At 41.1% G+C, this 22,062-nt stretch overlaps 2 protein-coding genes across 2 annotated transcripts; both read right to left on the reverse strand.

Moving 5' to 3' along the window:
• Positions 1-4,501: 4,501 nt before the first annotated feature.
• Positions 4,502-6,052, reverse strand: LOC137297176 (uncharacterized). The gene is made up of 3 exons (XM_067829190.1): positions 5,975-6,052; positions 5,171-5,260; positions 4,502-5,140 (listed from the first exon to the last, which is right to left on the reverse strand). The coding sequence occupies exons 1-3, from the start codon at positions 6,050-6,052 to the stop codon at positions 4,502-4,504; spliced, it is 807 nt and encodes a 268-aa protein (XP_067685291.1).
• Positions 6,053-11,729: 5,677 nt separating this feature from the next.
• On the reverse strand, positions 11,730-21,297 carry LOC137296606 (uncharacterized). Its single transcript, XM_067828416.1, has 10 exons — positions 21,216-21,297; positions 20,384-20,486; positions 17,733-17,858; positions 17,003-17,163; positions 16,419-16,509; positions 15,194-15,285; positions 14,816-15,019; positions 13,957-14,056; positions 13,623-13,707; positions 11,730-13,036 (listed from the first exon to the last, which is right to left on the reverse strand). The coding sequence occupies exons 1-10, from the start codon at positions 21,238-21,240 to the stop codon at positions 12,548-12,550; spliced, it is 1,476 nt and encodes a 491-aa protein (XP_067684517.1). The 5' UTR covers positions 21,241-21,297; the 3' UTR covers positions 11,730-12,547.
• Positions 21,298-22,062: the final 765 nt, after the last annotated feature.

Raw genomic sequence — 22,062 nt, forward strand, 5'->3', positions numbered from 1 at the left:
AATTTCCTGTCCTATCAATACGGTCATCAATCCAAGGCATCGGGTAGAAATCAGATTTGGACGAAAATTTGACCAGTTTCTGAGTAATGCATTAGCAAACACCGCCCCCACCTTCAGGTACAAGTATATAAGAGAACGTTTAACACAACTTCTCGAACATGTTATTTTCCAACATATTTTGAATCGCTGTTCTAAAGAGAGTTAATTTTATTGGGCTCACACGGAAAGCATGCTACTTGACTGGATTTGCATCCCCTAAATCAATGTCCTGATATAAACAATCTCTCCGAGTGGTACGTCTGGAAGTATATGCGAGTACTCGTGAATTATCTTCTCCAGTTATAATTCGAGTGTTCTCTCTAGTCACATGTGATAACTTTGCATCAAGATTGCTTGAGACATCTGCGTTATTAAGCTTCAGATCAGGTTGCTCTTAGTACAAGAGTCTCTAGCCAATGTATCACTCTCGGTTATCTGTATACTTTTGTCATACCACGTCAGTTATTGTCTATGCTGATAACATTCAGGGTCTCTGGTACACACTCAACGTGCCTTTCATAGTATGGTTCATCATACTCATATGACAAGTTTCTTTGGTCTTCTTCCGATCTGTAGTATCTATTGCAAAATATATGTTCCTTAGAACTTACCTCTACATGGATGTCCTAGCATTGGTAGAAGGATGAGTACTTTGCCTCAAACTTCCTGTGTTCTGATTACATTACCAAAGGTCTTCTACCCTTCAGCTAAACCCTTATGTCCTGCAAAACCATTAAACATGACAAGTGATACACCTGGTACTGATTCCAGCTCTAATTCATGTAACTAAATCAGATCTCAGATGGATTACATGAAGATCTCTACCAGATCCCTGCATGGGGACGCGGGTTATTGGGTGGGTTTCATCGGAAGATAAATAAAAAAAAACAACAACAAAATCAAACAACAACAAAAACACAAAAGATGTTTCTGTTCAGCAATATTTCGGCTGTGTGAAGGGCGATCTATAAATAATCTTAACTGTGAATGGTGGATCGCGTGCGATCTGCTGTCGATACGTCATATTTTGGTTAACTCCACATTCACCAACATTCCAACCATATGGCGGCGGTGTGTAAATACTCTTGAACAGAGGACCCGTGAAGGTCCTGGGTTAGAATAGGCCTTCAGCAACCCATGCTTGCCATAAAACGCGACTATACTTGTAAGAGGCGACTAACGGGATCGGGTGGTCAGACTCGATGACTGGGTTGACACATGTAATCAGTTCCCAACTGCGCAGATTGATGCTCATGTTTTTGATAACTGAATTGTCTGGTCCAGATTCGATTATTTACAGACCGCCTCCATATAGCTTGAATATTGCTGAGTGCATCATTCGATTTACATTTGGATACTATGGCATGCCTCAATCAAGCTTGATCACCCGGTGCCCTTGGTCGCCTCTTACGACAAGCATGGGGTACTGAAGACCAATTCTATCCCGAATCTTCACGGGTTCTGGTGTTATGTGTCAATGTTCTGCATAAAAATACAAATTACCATTTTGTATGTAATGGTAAATAAATGTAAATTCCTAAAATAAATGTATTCCTATTCTGTTTAGGTTCTTTTGGTGAGATGTAAACACAGTACAGACGGATATTCCTACATGGACAAGGAACATATTGCTTGTAAGTCAGCTTGTTACAATCCATATATAGGTATACGACGTAGTTGTATAATTTGATAATAATGATAATACTCATACAAAATTATGAATTGTGAATTTTTTTCCACAAGAGTGTTCACAAATTATTCACTTCAGTTACACGTTTCTATGCAAGAAGGATGTAGATTCTTGTCGGTAACACAGCAGATACGACATTAGCGATAAGTTGTACCCGGACGTTGTTGATATGGTGACTCATCGAAACTTTCTACAGCTTCTAAGTCCTGATAACAAAATAGATATGAACAAGATTGGTGTTTTTCAAAAAATCAATATTCCCATGGTGGACATTCTGTGTGTAAAACAGTATGTTTTCGTTAAGTGTTGTCTTCTCATCATTAAACCAGTCAGGGGTAAGGCCCAGGGTCTCCTTTCACAAAACACTTAGGTGATCGTAATCACATAGACACCCATGTCTCTCGGCCAACACCCAGCACGCATCACTCAGGCTCCCAGGGCCACCACATAGACACCCATGTCTCTCGGCCAACACCCAGCACGCATCACTCAGGCTCCCAGGGCCACCACATAGACACCCATTTCTCTCGGCCAACACCCAGCACGCATCACTCAGGCTCCGAGGGCCACCACATAGACACCCATTTCTCTCGGCCAACACCCAGCACGCATCACTCAGGCTCCGGGGGCCACCACATAGACACCCATGTCTCTCGGCCAACACCCAGCACGCATCACTCAGGCTCCCAGGGCCACCACATAGACACCCATGTCTCTCGGCCAACACCCAGCACGCATCACTCAGGCTCCCAGGGCCACCACATAGACACCCATTTCTCTCGGCCAACACCCAGCACGCATCACTCAGGCTCCGAGGGCCACCACATAGACACCCATTTCTCTCGGCCAACACCCAGCACGCATCACTCAGGCTCCGGGGGCCACCACATAGACACCCATGTCTCTCGGCCAACACCCAGCACGCATCACTCAGGCTCCCAGGGCCACCACATAGACACCCATGTCTCTCGGCCAACACCCAGCACGCATCACTCAGGCTCCCAGGGCCACCACATAGACACCCATGTCTCTCGGCCAACACCCAGCACGCATCACTCAGGCTCCCAGGGCCACCACATAGACACCCATGTCTCTCGGCCAACACCCAGCACGCATCACTCAGGCTCCCAGGGCCACCACATAGACACCCATGTCTCTCGGCCAACACCCAGCACGCATCACTCAGGCTCCCAGGGCCACCACATAGACACCCATGTCTCTCGGCCAACACCCAGCACGCATCACTCAGGCTCCCAGGGTCACCACATAGACACCCATGTCTCTCGGCCAACACCCAGCACGCATCACTCAGGCTCCCAGGGCCACCACATAGACACCCATGTCTCTCGGCCAACACCCAGCACGCATCACTCAGGCTCCCAGGGCCACCACATAGACACCCATGTCTCTCGGCCAACACCCAGCACGCATCACTCAGGCTCCCAGGGCCACCACGTCGTAAGACCAGAGTGCTTACACAAATCCAACTCCTTGGTAGTATGATATGAGCGGAAAGCCGAGTCACATACCCTACCTTTGCCTAGAACTAGCAGGTATTGAGAGCATCTGCCGAGAGAATACCACAAACGCAAAGAGTACCGAACAGCAAAAATCAATTTGAGATATCTTCCAGGTACAATATATACGACATTTATAACGTCTCAACAGATCAACCAAAGCTGAAATACAAAGTATCTTACCAATGTATATATCATATCAGCATGCCAACATATATACATAAAAATGTATAACACAACAGCAGATTAAAATTGTACCTTAAAATTAAGTGGGAGTGTGGATGGGATATTTGCCTTGTTAATGTTACGCTGATCCTGTCCTTGAAAATCCTGCTGGCGCCAAGCGTTTCGTGAAAGAATTTCAGAGTTACCTGTCCTTGCCCATTACTCCGACAAGACCTACCGCACTACCGCGAGTTTCTACGAATTACCTAGGGTTAAGAGAGTTATCTCCCTTGGCAGCTCAGAGTCGATAAGAGAATTTATGCCTTATTTGAACAAATTTTAGTATATAGATGCAGATACGAACAAACAAAAATCTCTGTAACACTTATATGAAGCTGTTAAGAGATACACACTTGGGTATGACATTTAACATTTTATTGTTATAGCAATAATTCGTTTGAAAGGCGTTGTGAATATACATCATGTCACGTGTAAAAATGTAACCATGTAGACTTAATTTTTTTACTGTAAAAATATATGTAAAATTACTGTAAACGTCAAACTTCCTGTCTCTTAAACTTCAAAGATCAGGGCCCGATACATCAGCTATTTGAGAAAGGTATGAGTGCATACGTACTTGCGTGTGTGCGTGTGTCCCTTTGTAACACTTCAGCTGAAACCATCTAATTTGTAGAATATATTTTGTATTTTTGTCATTTCTGACTGGCTGACAGTCCGGTCTACCTATTCAATTCGGTGAATATGGATGTCCTGGGCAATCGTCACACTGAGTACATATATGGGTGCAAGTTGACAAAAAGCGTACGGTGAGAAGAAATAATGAACATCACATACATTTCACAGAAAAATACATATCAAGACGTTAGTTGCCCTAAATGTAAATTCAGAACATATGTTGATATATGGATAACATTCTCTTGTTTTAAGGCAAACATTTTTGTACATCCAAATAACATTTATATAGGAAAATGGACAAAGGAAATATTTGTCTGTGAAAATAATCACGATTATTGTTAGTTGAATATGCTGTAAGACCCTGCGGGGTTCCTCGGGATCATCGTGAGAAAAGTCACGTTCTTCTTTCGGAAGTGACCTCTCCAAGCTTGTTGTACGCGCTTTGTGCATCTTCAGTCGGCGTTTTCTCTCTAAGTTTGTTGTAGGTGGCACTTGACATTTCAAGCACAGTTTCGAAAGGTCCTGGATCCCTGTTCCTTGTATCAGCATCAGTCGTTCCCAATCGATGATAGGTATTCTTTGTATCCATCACAGATACGGCACCAGCAACCCCAAGTTTGTTGTATGTGTCTACTGGTTCCTCGAGGACGAAGTACTCTGGTGGTGGCGCTTCAGTGTCTTTGGCTTGAGGACTTCCAGTCTCAAAAGTGTCCCCAGGTCTGTGAAAGCCATCAGTCGCAGTGATGGTAACAGCTTTTCCTAGTCTGTTGTAGTTGCCATCAGATTCTTCCAGGACGAAATATTCTGCTGATGATCCGTTGTTACCAGTTTGTCGGTGACGGGCACTGGCCGGATCATCAGTTATGGTCCGACTAGACTCCCTCAAGATGTTGTATTGACCAGCAAGACTGTCGACAGGGTCTTCTGGTTTACTTCCACCCACTGTAGGCATCCCATTATTTGCTGTAGTCAGGGAGACCCCTGATACTGAGACCTCTTCTGTAATTTCCGTGTAGTCGCCCGCGTCTGTAAACTCTACGATGATCGCGTAGTCTTCAGGAACAGGTTCTACAGACGATTTCACCAGATCGGGAACTGAGAGAGTCTTTCCATTTGTTCCTTTCTCCTTGTCTGGTGAGTCGCTGGTGTGACCCTTAGGATAGAGTTTTAAGCTAATTAACTATGGTTGTGTGGAGATGTTTGAAAGTGCAGAGCGAAACCCACTGCATAAGGTTTAATATTTATTATCACAAAGAGTACAATCCAGTAGTTTACAAGTAAAACTGTTCATGCTAAAAATGAAATCAGATGGTAAATGTGTCAAACGATACGGAGAGAACGTTAAGATTAAAGGTTTTAAACATTACACAATCAAATACAGTTTGAATGAAGCTGTATTATAATAACATAAAATCTCGACGTACTGGTGCCTTGTGTGCTTGAGTGTCTGTCACGTGTTTGTCAGGACTCTCTTGATGTCTGTGTAAAGAATGGTTTTGCAATGAATTAGATGCAATCAAGTCACAATGAAATGTCGCATCCACAACTTTAGGTGAGATGATGGTTCAGCTTTTTCGGTCGTACTGAAGTGATCCTATTATTAGTTTCTTTAGATGATATCGGGAACATTTACTCAAAACCCTCTAATCGTGGGCCGGTGTCGTCAAAGCTTTCACTCGTCACACAGAAGACCCTTGTACGATTGCCTACATGGATGCAGCGTGTGAAGGCCATTTCAGGAGTTAGTGGAGATTATGCTGGAATATAGTACTGTAAAACCATACTCACTTCACTCACTATTTGGGGAGGAAATATCATAGAATAACAAAATCATACAAGTTCATCTCCAAATGGAAAATTGTAATACCAATTCATCCCGGACATTACACCTGTTCACGGTCAGTGTTTGGCGCAGCATCTGGCCTGTTGTGGCAAATGCTCCCATACCTTCTACGTCTGCGACAAAGGCGACACAGCAATACAACGACACCAGTGATGACGGCACCGCCGATTAGCCCTCCAACCACTCCTCCGACTAACGGCCCTGTCTGAGAGGAGGCTTCAGACTCGTCACCTTGAAAGAACACCGTCGATACAGATTTATTGTTATGTACTATGGGATGGGAAGAGAATGAATTTAAATCGAACTAATTTTCCAAAATACTTTTGTGACTGTGAAAGCACGTATTTTAATGCCACCTTACGTCATAATATATACGTGACTCCATAATCTAAATACCGCCGCATATTCATTTCTCTTAAAGTGTTGTATGTATAGTTACTAGTTTCTGTGACACGTCTTATCACCAGGAAACATAAAACAATATCTAGAGTCTAAATCGAACAATTTCAACATGCATGTAGTTATGAATATTCACAAGTAAACATAAATGTACATACGACCACAAAGAAAAATACTTAGTCAGCAAATCATTTGACATGGAAACACTGACAATGTGTCACAAATATGTTTATAACATTCGTCAATGTCAATAAGTTACAACCAATACTAGCTACTAGCTACTTTAGGTTCTTTGAATATACTGCTTCTTAATACTTTGAAGCATAAATACAGGCAATAAACAGGCTCACATTTTCGACATGTTTTAAAACTTTATTTCGGTATTTCGGTGCATTTTAGGTTAGGTCTAGTAAACCAGAGAGAGAGAGAGAGAGACACACACACACACACAGAGAGAGAGAGAGAGAGAGAGAGAGAGAGAGAGACAGAGAGAGAGAGAGTATGTTCATCACACTTTGTAACGTCTCCATCCTACTTACATTTCCTGTCTGATATAATTACAATATATATACTCACAGGTGAAGGGTGTTATAAGTCCGCTGCAAGGGACAAACAAGAGAGGTGATCAAGGTGTCTTTGACAGATTTCAAATGGATGTAAATTGAGTTTTACGCCGTTTTAGCAATATTCCAGTAATATCAATGTGTGGGGACACCGGAAATGGGTTTCATACATTGTACCAAAGCGTAGAAAGTAGCCCAGGTCTTCGGCGTGACGAGCGAACGCTTTAACCACTAGCCTACTCCGCCGCCCCTTGATGCAACAGGATACCCGTGAAGGTCCGGGGTATAATAGGCCTTCAGCAACCCATGCTTGCCATCAAAGGCTACTACGCTTGTCTTAAGAGGCGACTAACGGGATACTATGGTCAGGCTCGCTGAGTTGGTTGACACATGTCATCTGTTCCCAGATCGATGCTCATGATGTTGATCACTGGATTGTCTGTTCCAGACTCGATTATTTACAGACCGCCGCCATGTAACTGGAATAATGCTGAGTGTGGCGTAAACCTAAACTAACTCACTCACTTGATGTAACAGGAATGTCTTTACCTCATATAAGTGTACGATGCATATTTCATGAAACTTTTAGGACAATAGACAGGCAAACTATTCAGTGTCAGCTGCCTGGTATATCGTTATTACCTGACGAGCAATAGACAGGCAAACTATTCAGTGTCAGCTGCCTGGTATATCGTTATTACCTGACGAACAATAGACTAGCAAACTATTCAGTGTCAGCTGCCTGGTATATCGTTATTACCTGACGAACAATAGATAGGCGAACTGTTCAGTGTATTGTATACATTCCTTTGGCTTTAAAGTAGCCAAAACAAAATTATAAAAAAATAGTTATCAATAAGTATACATCGCAGGTTTAGCGTATATGTGGATATGTGAGGGAAGAGTCCAGTGTTCTGGAAGTGCTTTTGTCACTGGTATTAAATTACCGTATGCTTGTGCTTGTTCGAGTGCCTAATGTGCAGCAATACAGACCTGAAAGTGAAGACACATATCGTTATCGTTATATTCAATCTCTCTCTCTCTATCTCTCTCTCTTCCTCTGTCTGCCTGTCTGTCTCTCTTTATCTTCGCCCTCACCACACCCTTTCTCTCTCTCACTTTTCCTCTCTCCCTCTCTTTCTCTCTCTCTCTCTCTCTCATTCTCTCCCTCATATGTACCTTCATCAACAGAATCGCATGGTCCAGTCCTGCCTGCCAAGCCTCTGAAATATATAGAGCAATGCATGCTAGCCAAATGTGTAATAAGAAGTAGTTTACATGACCTAAAATTAATATTTGGCTGCTAAATTACATATTCCACACTGCAGCTAAAATGTTTATCGAGTAGTTATTCCGCAATAGACGCACATTTCATTATTTCGATGGGTTTTAGTTTCAACCATGCAAGAGTACAGATTTTACAATAATACACTTTTATCGGAGAAATGCATTTCATTAATGCCAGGCAAATATGAAAACACTTAAAATGCAGTCAAATCCTTTTATTACTGCAAATAGATAACCATATTTGTTTGGGGTTCGTAAATACTACGATCTGTGCTTTGTGAAACACCTGTAACAAGACGTACCTATGTCGACACTTGGATATTTCGCTGATCTGTGTGCAGTCATGCTCCTGCTTTGGGTCATTGTCTGAGATGAATATGAAAGAACGAAGCCTATATAAGACACTTAAACTCCGAGTGAATTTCATGATGCAATGCTAGTTAGTTAAGAAGCGCTGTGTTATGCGTTACCCTGTGCTAAGTTCCTTTTCCTTGGTTAATTGATCAGGTTACAACTATTAATCTTTGATAAGTGATAAAACCACCTTTAAACAAGACAATTTGTCCTTTGCAGGCACTTTCTGAACACGCGCATTGCCTGCATTGTCTGAAAAAATACATAACCACATCTTCATGTCGGAATAACAAATATTAGAGGTTGTATATTAGCTCTTACAAAAGAATCATGCCCAGTTTAACCACCTGCTATTAATGTAATATTTCACAGAAAATTGAAGAAAAACAACACACATAAATTCGTAAACGAAATGTCGCGGACGGGCGTAATGTTTGGCGAAAGCTACAATCATTCAGTGTTAAATAGTGTTGCCAAAGCATTTATTTCTTATTATACTAGTACATGACAGTTAAGTGTGTAACTCACCGAGCCTTTCGGACTGAGAAGCGAAAGTCATTGTAAATTCTTCTGCAGGGCATATACATCTGATACAGCTTTGGATCGAATTATTGGGTGGTACTTACCGTGCTTCCGAAAACTCCCGATAATCTGGACTGCTTGATACAGAACCACACGGCAGATACTAAATACAACATATAACATATGCTGAATGAAGTGTACAGTCATCAACAACGTTTCATTGTCGAAACACGAAGAATTAGAATTGAGATTGCAAGTTTGATAATTACGTTTAGGCAGTAAACATACTAAAACAGGCAGTGTCATAAGCAAACGTAGTGCAGTGGTAACACTAGTCTGTCTTGCAGTCCCTGAATCTCATTGATTTCCCTTCCTAGCCCTCTCTGTAATGGTACAGTACTAAATGAAGCAAGTCTAGGTCTCCTGGAGTTATATCTGATCTCCCTGGGGTTCCTTTTCATTGTAAATGTATTTGTTTGTTACTACCAAAATTATATATATTCAGAGAATAAGGTTTAGTCTATGATACCAAGAATGCACTTTTATCCATCAATCTACAACATCCAAGCATTTTCAAATCACAGCCAATGTTCCGATCTCCACGAAATTTCATTTCAAGCGTACACGAACCGACACATTTCAGTAGAGGTTAAAATTATTTGAAATGACACTTAAAACTAATTAAATCATCTCCATAGTTGTATAAAGCGATGAATATTTCCATACCTAAAATTATGTACGCCCCCTTCATTTGTTCCATTGGTTGGAAATCTGTAATGATAACGCGTGACGTATGAATGAAACAAACCCGTGAAGATCCGTGTTAGAATTGGTCTTTAGTAACCCATGCTTGTCGTAAGAGGCGAACAACTAGATCGGATGGTCAGACTCGCTGACTTGATTGACACATGTCATCGTACCCCTTAAACGTAGATCGATGCTTGTGCTATCACTGGAATGTCTCGTTTAAGTACAGACAGAACATTGCATAGTGAGGCGCCACAACAAACGGCCGCTACGACAAACAATGAAACAAACAAACTATGAATGGAACATACCTTGTATGCGAAGAGTAATGTAGCTTTAACTCTATATGCATCCGTGTTTACTGACGTTTCACGTTGAGACTAGCGTATTTTGTCGGTTGGGGAGGAGACACGGAATGATTCTAGTTTTCCTGTCAGGTAATTCGAAAGACAAAGGACAGCCTGTCTATTCCTATTGCCTGAATACAAATATCTTAGGGAGGGTCGGATTTGTAGCTTTTCATGTATAACCCCATAAATTGATGAACATAGGAAATGCAAATTTTAGGTGAGTTTGGTATAAATTGCCGCGTCGTAGGGAATCCGCTGAGAACTGCAATTCCAACTGTGGAACCTGACTTGGAAGCGAAAATGTACTACACATAAAAATTATCCTGATTATTGAAACTTAAACTTTTAGATAGAGACAAATAACATGCAGGGAATACCTCTACAACATACAGAACAAGCCGTCGGTATGGTACATGTATGGAGCCATGTTTGACGACATGGAAGCTTTATGTGGCTGAAGTCAAGGGCAGGATTCACGGATATAAGACAGGCCACCTTAGGAATGTAGTCTTTCGACGTAGTCTTTCATTATCAGTAGGTACTGGCAGATTTTGATCATGAGCCAACTGCGTGGGGTTCTTAACACGCCTAATATGCAGACTGAAAATAGTACACCTGCCTACCTTTACAGTCAATGGATTACAGTTATTCTAATATACATTCTTGTAGTAAGAATTGAATGTTTGTTACAGAATGTACGTATGTTGAACTCACCTCAACTTACTGGACAAGAGTAAATTAACTGTACGTTCCTTGAACGATACCCAAAGAAATGTACATCATGAACTTCAGCTCAAACTAGTTGACTGGGATGGATATGACTACATGTTTTGTGGGCAATACCCACACAACTGAGACAGGAAAGCACAGTCTAATCTCAAGTGCGTGTCTTGTTCACACTGTGCGACACGCTCTGATTGAACTGGATGGGGCTGAGGTACACTCACACTGGCTGGGTGATACTCGAGACGACACACAAAACATATGTTGAAAAGTTTTAGTAACACTGGTTGTGTCTGAGGATGTGATACCATTTGTTATGTGTGAGGTACTATTTGTTGTGTCTGAGGTACCAGCGGTTGTGTCTGAGGCTGTGGTACCACTGGTTGTGTCTGAGAATGTACTTCCAGTTTTAATACCCGTAGTGAATGATGTACAATACGTAGTTTGACAGGACTTTGCAGTTGCTGAATTACCAGTAGTGGAAAAAACTGTTTCAGTTTCGAAACAAACATATTCCGTGTGTGAAAAGTTGTTAAGAAAACTTCATTTCAAGTAGTTCGGTAATTATATGTCCATTCACTGAAACATCGGCCAACTCGGACACAACACTTGCATGTGAACATCAAAGGGGAAAAGCGACTGAAATATGCTTTATTCACAATTGTATATTCATTGCACACATGCCCACAGGACTAATGGATATTGCACGTAAAGGAATGCACAGATATACAATGGCGAACACTAATCCAGTTTCTATATATGGAAATGAATTGAATGAACTTTAACAATTGACACTGTAAATCAAAGGTTGGCTCTCTTGGAAGGGATGTCAGTCTTTCATAAAGTATATTGCGTATATCTTTTACCAACAGGTTATCGATTTTTACATCATGATTATCTGTTCCTGTATAAACTCACTGATACGGTGCATTACTTCCCGACACAATCTGTATCAGAGACAAGGAATTCCAGAGCTTAAGATGACAAGCCACATGACGATGTTGACTTTATTGAGGAAGTAAAGCAATAACGACGTTAATTGTTGAGTGAACATTGGTATGGTGTTAAAAACCGGAAAAGAAACAAAAAACAAAACAAACACATTATTTAAAGTTTGATCCAAATCCTGAGCGGTCGATTTGGCGTGAACTGAACTGAATCTACGCTACCTGGTTGAAGCAAAACATATCACATTTGGTGGTGAAAAACCTCAAATGAAGAACCCTCTCTGAGTGCATTGATATCAAAATACATTGGTACAGTTACTCATGAAAATGTCCTTCCGTGAATAGTATTTGTGGCCATGCATTGTCACACTGAATAAACAACTGGGTAATTGGAATGTACATACAGATGTAGACTATGTTTCTTGTGTAAGGCTGTGTAACATCACCCCAATATCTAATACATGTAGCTCAATATTATATGGATCACAATATGTACTTTGATACTGAAACTCTGGGTGGTCGTAAACTTTGTTTGTTGTGTATACATCGAAGGCGTGTCAAAACGAAAGGTGACTCTAGAGAGTATTCACTTCTTAACACGTGAAATGAATAAATTATTTGCTACAAGGTATTAGAGACCCAGCCAACAAAGCATGTCTGTGGGGTTTTAGCATTCATTGACGGTGTGTCAGTTGCAGGGAACGGTTACATCTTGTCTGATGGCTTTCCCAAGTACTCCATCGGTTCAAGGGTAAAGTACACTCGCTTCTTTATAGAGCTGGTGGAAGGTTGTTTCTTCATGATTGTCTTCTGGGGACCGTCGCAGTTGTTCTGTTTCTTGGCGCCACACTCGTACCCGTCAGCCGTCTGTTGGTACTCTTCATAGGGTGGAAACTGCGCATGGTGGTATACGTGCTCGCCGACGGTTGCCCTCCCATCCTCTCTAAGTTTGTTGTAGACGCTGCTCCGAGAAGACCGTTTGGACAGCGAGTCTTGGTCAGTTATAGTTGAGTATTGTTGACTATCTACCGACAGGGGGCGGCCCAGGTAGCCTCGTTCCCCGGGGGGTAGGTTGATGTTGTTGAGAGTATTGTATGCGGCATCGTCGACCGCCGACTTGTTGCCAACGACGCTGATGATATCAGGAGCATGGCGTGCAAGGTACCCAGCGTTACAGAGACCCGTGTCAGATCCCTGGGAATTAAGATATCATTGTGAAAACCCCTCGAATACATCTGTGGTATATGTCAATTATTAACACGCATACTTTCTTTAGGAGCTTAAATATTTACACTTTCTAGGGTGCTGTGTTTATTTTATTTTATGGCTGAGACAAGTCCAGATTCCCTACCCGGGTACTCCATCCCCTGTTACCCTACACTGATACCCGTTATGTTAATTCTTAACATCAAATTTGTAAGAAATGACAAATGCATTCTTCAGCTCGGAGGCTAAAATATGGAGTTTCTCCACATCTTAAAATGTATTGTATTCCAAACCGGTGATTGTAAACCATGTCTAAATCTTCAAAAACAATCTTTCAATCATGAAAGATGAACATGTTACATTGTTGAATACATTAGCCACATGATCACAACGAGTCCGGGTATTGAGACAGATACCCGTCTCCAACTCATTACCCACCCGTCCCGGAATAGTGCTGTCGATTCTGTGGGCAAGCATTGATTTCAAACCAAATCCTATGCAGTAGACTTAACGTTTCTAGAATGAGTTCCAAGTCCGATTCATTGTCAGGTTTCCGACCCACTACGATACCTACCGTATCGTCAACTTCAGCATAGACTGCAGACTCTTGTTTACGGACGGACATCCTGGGCCGAGATGAGGAGGATGAAGAATTTTCTCTGAAATGCAGGATGTTTCTTGCATTATCAGTGTAGTATTTGCTACCAGCTCAGCAACAGCTCGACATTGCTCCCTTCTACGCAAATTGCACATGTTGAGATACTCAACAGCTGAAAGCTGGATGGAAACTGTGCTAAACCGTTTGTGTACCACATGCACATTAGGTAACTGCTTTTTTAATTTCATGTAGAAGTGTTAGTTATTATTAATAGTAATGGTGAATATGGATATTGGAAAACACCTACTACCTTCTCCGTTTTGAAAACCAGCAGAGGATGAAGATGACGGCGGTGATGAAGATGCCAGTCACAACGCCGCCTAAGACGCCGCCAACAATTCGAATAATATCTGAGGAAGACATAAGAAATCATGATCACCAAAGTATGGTGGCTGATTAGGGCCATCGCTTTCTCGCCATTCACATTCAGAGGCGAGAAATCGAGAAAGGGATATCACGACAGAGAAAGCGGTAACACCAAACTCTAATCAACCACCATACTCAAGAGGTTACCAAGAGACACGGGTGGTTCACTGGTCAGAAGCTGCTCCGAGTTGCCTCCCTTGAGCACGTCAGTACAGTGTTCGTCTACATCTTTTCGGCTCCCACATAAAACCGCCTGTCCTGATATAACTGCGTAAACGTCGGCTTTACATATGGCGAGAACTCATTCACTCATTACTAGGGAATTATAAGGGCCCTAAACTTACCCGTTCGAAGGGGATCCATCTCTGACTGACAGTTATGTTTATTTAGTATGACTGGTCTTCCCATGCCTGTTATAGGAGAGGGTCATGCTGACTTGGTTCACACGTCATCGTAACCATCACCATTGCTTGATCGATGCCCATGCTGTTAATCACTGGTTTGTCTGGCCGAGACTCGATTATTTACAGACGACCGCATATAAGTGGAATATTGCTGAGATTGGTGTTAACCGACCAGGCAGCCAACGTTTCTCGAGTATGGGACTTAAAATTTCGACAGAAAGATAAGAATCAGTTACTATCAATTACAGATTACATGAGTGTGTCCAAATATACTGACGTCGGGGAGACAGTCCACGGTTATAAAAAGGAGGTCCACAAATTTAAAAAACAATGTCCTACCATATTTGTACTGCTCATCGCTTAGAGTTCCGTGCTCGTCCTGGTCGAATTCAAGGTGGTCGGCGTCATCGTGACGTAATGATGACGTCACAGCCAGTTCTTCTGTGGTGGTTGTGCGGTGGGTGATGATGATCGGAGGGTGGGTTGTTCGGGGCCAGTTGTAGACTGGGTTGTTCTGGACGGGGACAGCTATCCTACGTACGCCTGAATAAATGAATCATTATTATGCTTCTCCGATAACCACACACCACATTTGCTACCACGGAATTGAAAACTATCGTTCCTCATTTGAAAGTCATTGTCTGACAGTTATGTTCAGCATGAATTGAAAGGGAATATGTAACAATAAACAGTTAATATTAAAGGACTGATTCTCACAGCTGAGGAAGTCTTGCGGGGCACTTCTTGTGTCGGCGAGAATGGTGTCGACGCACATCAGCAACTCACAGAAATAGCGAGACCTGCTAAAACTACACATACAGTAGAAATAGTTAGTTGTATGTCTTCGACATTATCGACTCAAAATAAATGAATGACTGTATGATTGTATGTATGACTGTATGTATGACTGTATGTATGTATGTATGTATGTATGTATGTATGTATGTATGTATGTATGTATGTATGTATGTATGTATGTACTCTTCAAAAAGTAGGGGAACCTGACCTTTGAAGTAGAAAGATAACCCATCTGAGGACGTTATAATGACATACATCGTGTATGCAGCATCATTTCACGTTATCACCACATGCAAACACAATGCATGGGAAGCACGTGCACAACGTGGGAGCCTCCTACACGTGCATGGGGTTTCAATATGAATCTGGACGTTTTTCAGGCAGGTCGATGAATCACTGTAGACCATTTTTTTCCGATACTTTTCTTGCATTTGTGCATGATCAGGGTTTTCAGAGACAAATCACTCAATACATACTGAACATTTTCATGTCATACTCCAGTCACCTAACAAGGGAGATAACTGAATGAACAGCTTTGCTTTGAATGAAATCCATGTGGTGATGCATTCTCAAAACATCCATTATTATTGTATCAACATTGACTCAATCCAATATATCTCCCAATTTCGACAATAGTACATTGAAAGTACAGTTCCCCAGTTTTTTAAAGAGTATATGCATAAAATATAAAAGAGCAGCGAATATCGATATGAACGGGAAAGTTTGCCTATTCAACTGATTAGGTAGAAATACAAGTGTGAGAATATACTTCACTGTTTTGAATACATATATTGTTAAATCTAAATCATGGTGCTGTTCGATGTGCAAATGTTCTCAGTACAGCTATTATCTGCATATTCACGAACAGTTTGTAAAGAATAATTGCCCTTTACCGGAGAATCTCAGTTTTCACGTGCGAGTTTCTTTTTAATGATTTCATCTCTTTTTATGATCTTTCTTTTATGTATTCTGTTTCCTCTGGTGCAAATAAACATTGATATTACACTTAAAAGATCACGTGATGTAAAATCTCATTTTTTTCAAAATGCGCCCTTTCCGTGATTATGGTAACCTTGGCTGGAGTGGGGTGGGATGCGAGTGTGTCAAACAAGGTTGTTATGAAGGTCTGTTAGCGAATGCTCACCGACAGTCTCTGGAGAAAGGGGAATTTCCGATGTCATGGTAACACGCAATACTCAAACCACCCATCCCCATGAAGGGGTTACACTGAAAGCCTGGAATTAAAAAAAAACACAAACAAACCGAAAGTGCATTTAATGGCAATTTGCAGGCTGACTGCATGCTTATATAAAATCGGGACATTCCCGTCGGCCATGTTTGTTTGATGCTTCTGAGGGCACCCAGCAGTTGTTTATTTGACAATAAGGGGGCGTTAACCTGGATATCAGCAGAAAGTTATATCTCATGCATCTGATTGGGATACAACGATTATAGTATGAATACACAATGAGACATCAACACTGAAAGTAGACATGAAGCGTGACGTTACATACCGACACATAGGAGACATTTCAAGAAATGTTCAGCTATCTTTATCACCTTTACTTTTATTACATTTACTGACAAAACGTACATAACAATGACTTGCGTTGGATGAAGAATTAGAATTAGAATTGTGAGTTAGAGTTAGAATTGTGATAAAAATGGCTCCAGACCCAAGTGATCTTTTTCTGCTGGTCAAGAAACTTTGATGTCATGCTGGCTTACCCTCAAATGTCCAGAGATAGAGGAAGCCGACATCAGTGCCGGTCAGTCGAGGAAGAATGGCCGGTATCACCCTTCCGGAAAAGGCCCCCAGGACGTTGCTGAGTCTCAGGATACATGGTTGGTGGTCAGGTCCGCCCAGCTCGCACAGACACTCCAGGAAGCTGACGGTGGGACAGACAATGTTAGAGTGCGTGAGTTTGGTTTTACGTCTCTTTTAGTAATATTCAAGCAATATCAAGGAGAGGGGACAGCAGAGATAGGTTTCACACAATGTACCCGGGGTCTCGACGAGCGATAGCTTACCCTCTAGGCTATACACCATCTCCCCAGCGATGTTACAAGACAAAGGGAGAACTATAATAGACGCTGATGTGACTCAGGGGACTTCATGAAGTTACAGTATCGAATTATTAGTTGTTTTACCCTACACTCAGCAATATTCCAGCTACATGGTGGCGGTCTGTAATTAATCGAGTCTGGATAAGACAATCTGGTGATCAACAGGATGAGCATCGATCTCCGCAACTGGCATTTGTCAACAAAGTCAGTGCGCCTGACCATCCGATTCCGTCACTCGCCTTTCGGACAAGCGTGGATTGCTGAAGATCAACTATAACCCTGGAATTTTAACAGGTAGGATTTTAGTTTCTGGTTAAAACATAACCTACGTTCATATAATACACATGTAGATGGCTTGTTTGGTGTCCAGACGGGAAATCTGAAGCCTTACCTTATTGTCCTTGGTCGGTTCCATCTCTCACCAGGGGGACATTGCCTAGCTGTCGTTGTCGTTGTTGGAGAAGAAGTTGTAGTTGCTGTCAGAATTCCAACGGTTCCAGGAACGGGGAGACCAAAGCTATTTTAAGTGAACAATGATATAGTAGTGTAACTGGTTCTAAGAATATTTCTGAGTCACTTGTATTTCACACAAGTGTGGGTGTGTGGTTCTGATAACATTAATAAAGAGTTATGGCTTCGTGCATTACTAGTGCATTTATTACTGTAGTTTAAACATGTGTTGATGTCAGTGAATGTACCGCCATTATCTGATTTGGGTTGACGACTGACGTATGCAATAAGCGAGCAAGAACATGTGACTGATGTAAGATTGAATCCATACACTTGGTTGGTTATGGTTGGGCGTCAGGTGGTGTCTGTTATACATGTACAAGTCGGTATTTGTACACGTGTGTTGGAAGAAAACTGAGACGATCAACAACTGATCATTGAGGAATGGTAGTTGAGGGGGAGCTGCCCTGATCTGTCCAGAATGTTTAGCCATGCGAGTTTAGTCGAAATTAATTCATTACAGCCTTGATGTGTTGATTTTATACCAATCCGCGTTGAACTTTTAGGTTCACGCCAATAAGACAGACTTCCCAAATATCACAATACCTTCCTGTTTCACTATATACGTTTTGTGAAGAGAGTGGGAATTTTACATATCTTTGTGCATAAATTGCTGGAATTGATTTTTTAAGATAATATTGCAAAGTGAAAGGTATCAATAATATAATAATCTACACTTACTAATACTGGACAACTGTCTTCCTGTAAACTGAAAAGCATGATCAGTGGGACTGGGTCTTTGCTTAATGACAGGCAGATAAGACACATTCAATTCTTGCTTATACCACATATCACCAAATCCAAGAGTGGCAATATGTATGAATTTAAACATCATAATTCATTACAGGAATTAATAAAAGTATAGTTAATGTCTAATGCCGTCTTTTCCATCTGGGCACACACGGTATTATTAAGGGTACAGCTTATTTAAGCCTTATGCAACCAACCATAAAATGTGTTGTTTTAAGCAGTCTGTCTTTCGGGAGGTCTTATGGGAAAATACCAACGCTTATAATATGGTGGAAGTTAGCGATAGTTTCGTAACTGTTCGAGCTTAGAAATTACATTTGACTATAATCGATTTAAAACATCGGCGCTTTCAAATAAAAACTGTGAAACTGTACTATGTTAACAGTAGATCGTTGTTTTCTGTGGCTTCAGAAGCCAAACAGTCTTACGATTTCGCCGTTAACGCTGATGTTGCCATGCCGATATTAATGTAGTTGCGGTTGTTCTGTGAACGTCAGGATAAGCCACCCTTGATTTTAACCTTAAGGACTGAGGTCAACCTGAGATAAGTTTCCAGTGTTATAGTGCCATGCCTGTCACAACATTTAAAACATAACTCACAATAATAAACACTATCAGATAGGTTGAGGACAGATGAACACTGGTGTGTTTGTAAAATGAAGCCCACACTTTAAAGCAGGGCACAGTAGGAAAAGAAAACACTTCACGATTCAGGAATCATCCTTTAGGTATCGATAATTAAGTATCCCTAATCAGGGATAATCTACAATATCTGCATCTATATATACAATTTATACAATCTATATATAGTCTCCCTGCACGTCTCGTGTTACATACGACATAGAGGAAGTGTGCTGTACCTCTATAACAGGAAGAAAGACGACGGTGTACTATATCCTTGTCTGACCCTGTCTCAAGGGTATAGATTAGTGCGCAATACATGCCTCCGGCTATGCGTGGAGTTACATTTGTATGAAGTGTGCATAAAACGTCTTTCTATTTATCGTATATTTTCATATACCGTCAACACATCCGCATTCCATTTATCGATCGCGATATAGATATCATTGATTCTATACATGGTTGAATGATAACCCATGTCATGAGTGACGAACCTAAGCAATAAATTATTACTTGTTTAATAACCTATTGCACCGCATTATCTTCTTGAACATTAATTAAAACCTTTCAAACTAATGCATCATATAGTACATGTTTTCACTTTCATATTGTATTTTCTCATTTATCCTTTTCGTGTTATTAGGGATTGTAATTACAGGTAAATACAATGAACATGTACCTCATAGTATATATTTAGATTCGATGCCGTGATGTGTCAAGTGTTTTCTGTTATTATGCTTAAATACTATTACAGTTTCCACAAATATATACAATATGCATTTTCCACAAGTGGATATAAAAATGCCTCTAACTATATATGTGAATATAATGCATCACAGATAAAATATAAGAAACTGAGATCTACAGTATAGAACAAAGTTTATGAATAAAAAGATCTTTATTTTCTGAGTTTGACGTTCCATGAAGTTGTTAACCATGACTGGTGACGCATCTGTATCGAAACGTCGCACTCACCAAATAAAGAAGTTGTTATAAATAAAGGTTGTCCTATGTAGTAAGTCTCAGTTTCTGAAATTCCACTAACACGCGTCACAAAGTAAAGAAAAAAGGACTTACCCTGTGTTACTATATGATAGAAGGACAATACACTGGAGCCTACGTTATTATCAGTAAACAACCTCCAATTTTTAAATTACTTACGACGCTGGGCGAAGTTCTCTTGATATCGAAACAGTTGGGGCCATGTTTGTTCCTTGTGTGGTAACATTTTGTGTGGAGACATAGCCACAGGTGGTCACAATGACTGAAATGACAGAGGAAAATGTAGCACAATATAAATCACAGCCAGATAGACGCAGGGTATCATAGTCACAGGTTTTGTGGAAACGTCTTTATATTCGTTAGGTACATTCCACATGTTTGAAATTCAGACACTGTTCACAGCTTTTAGTGTTGTATTAAAATATACTATGTGGGACACAAGCGCGCTGTTTACAGTGATATTGTGTTTTTACGTTGCAGTGAAATTACAATACTGCCACAGGCTCTGTAAATAATACCCTTTTTGTAAGACACTGACATATTTAGTTTCATAAAACCCTGACCTTATACTCACGAATACGGAATAGTGAGTGGGTGAGTAAGCTTTTACGCCGCTTCTCGCAATGTTCCAGCAATATCACGGCAGGGGACACAAATGGGGTTCACACATTGTATCCATATGGGAAATCAAACCCGGATCTTCGGCGTGACAGGCGAACGATTTAAACACTAGGCTATATATACCTATCCTCCCTGAACTGAGGATAGGGTCGTAATATGTTCATAGTAGGATGATATTCTAGAGATGATCATAGAACTTTTCTATGATCAGTGAATCGCGTATTTTTTGTATTTCTACACAAGTACGAGAAAGAAGAGAAAAATCGGTTCATATATAGCTTTTGAACAAAAGTATGAAACTGAATTTAAAGCCAGTTCTTTCAAATATGTATAAACACATATAGCCGAGCGATAATACGACTCTACTTACACAGAAGCAGTGTCCAGTATCTCATCTTGACCCAAGGTCAAGTAAACCATTCCTCCAAGACACGTCTGTGACCAGGTTTGACTGCTGTCCACTGGATATTCTAACGCACATTTCCTTAAACAACACATTTATCAGGGACTATTTGTCTATGTCGGACACGCTCGGGTGACTTCTCATGACGTCATGTTCATTTGACGCATGCTCATTCAGCTTGAATAATACAAATATATACCGGGCATTTCAAAACCCTACCGTTAATCAAAGGGAGATAACCATTGTCGGTGTGATTTTAAAACTATTTCCCCAAACATACTGCTCCTGTATGGTGACAGTGTCGGTGTAGCCCCAGGTAATAGGCAATTAAGGATGTTTTGATTCATCAAACAGACAGTTTTAATTAGATTCCGTATCGATATAGATGTCACCTTAAATATACTGCTCGAGAAATACTTTGGAGTTGAAATTAACGAAACACTTCATAGTGTGTGAGTGAGTTTATTTTTAAGCCGCATTCAGCAATATTCTAGCCATATGGCGGCGGTCTGTAAATAATCGAGCCTCGACCAGACAATTCAGTGACCAACAGCATGAGCATCGATCTGTGAAATTGGGAACCAATGACATGTTTCATTCATGTCAGCGAGCCTGACCACCCGATCCCGTTAGTGACCTCTTACGACAAGCATAGTCGCCTTTCATGGCAAGCATGGGTTGCTTAAGGCCTGTTCTACCCCGGGACCTTCACGGGTCTAAACACTCGACAGAAGGAAGGGAGCTTGTATATAACGTTACTGTTCCATTTTATACAACGTTGAGTGTTAAAGAAAACATCAAGTTTGTAAATGTC

Source organism: Haliotis asinina, chromosome 9 (assembly GCF_037392515.1).
Source record: "Haliotis asinina isolate JCU_RB_2024 chromosome 9, JCU_Hal_asi_v2, whole genome shotgun sequence".
NCBI lineage: Eukaryota > Metazoa > Mollusca > Gastropoda > Lepetellida > Haliotidae > Haliotis > Haliotis asinina.

Coding starts and splice junctions, on each gene's coding strand:
- LOC137297176 (XM_067829190.1), bottom strand. CDS start 6,052: ATGGGAGCATTTGCCACAACAGGCCAGATGCTGCGCCAAACACTGACC. Junction 5,261..5,974: donor GTAATGTCCGGGATGAATTG/GTATTACAATTT, acceptor CTCTATCCTAAG/GGTCACACCAGCGACTCACC. Junction 5,141..5,170: donor TGAAATCGTCTGTAGAACCT/GTTCCTGAAGAC, acceptor ATCATCGTAGAG/TTTACAGACGCGGGCGACTA.
- LOC137296606 (XM_067828416.1), bottom strand. CDS start 21,240: ATGAGATACTGGACACTGCTTCTGT. Junction 16,510..17,002: donor CTATCTCTGGACATTTGAGG/GTAAGCCAGCAT, acceptor TTTTAATTCCAG/GCTTTCAGTGTAACCCCTTC. Junction 14,057..14,815: donor CGATGAGCAGTACAAATATG/GTAGGACATTGT, acceptor TGTCTTCCTCAG/ATATTATTCGAATTGTTGGC.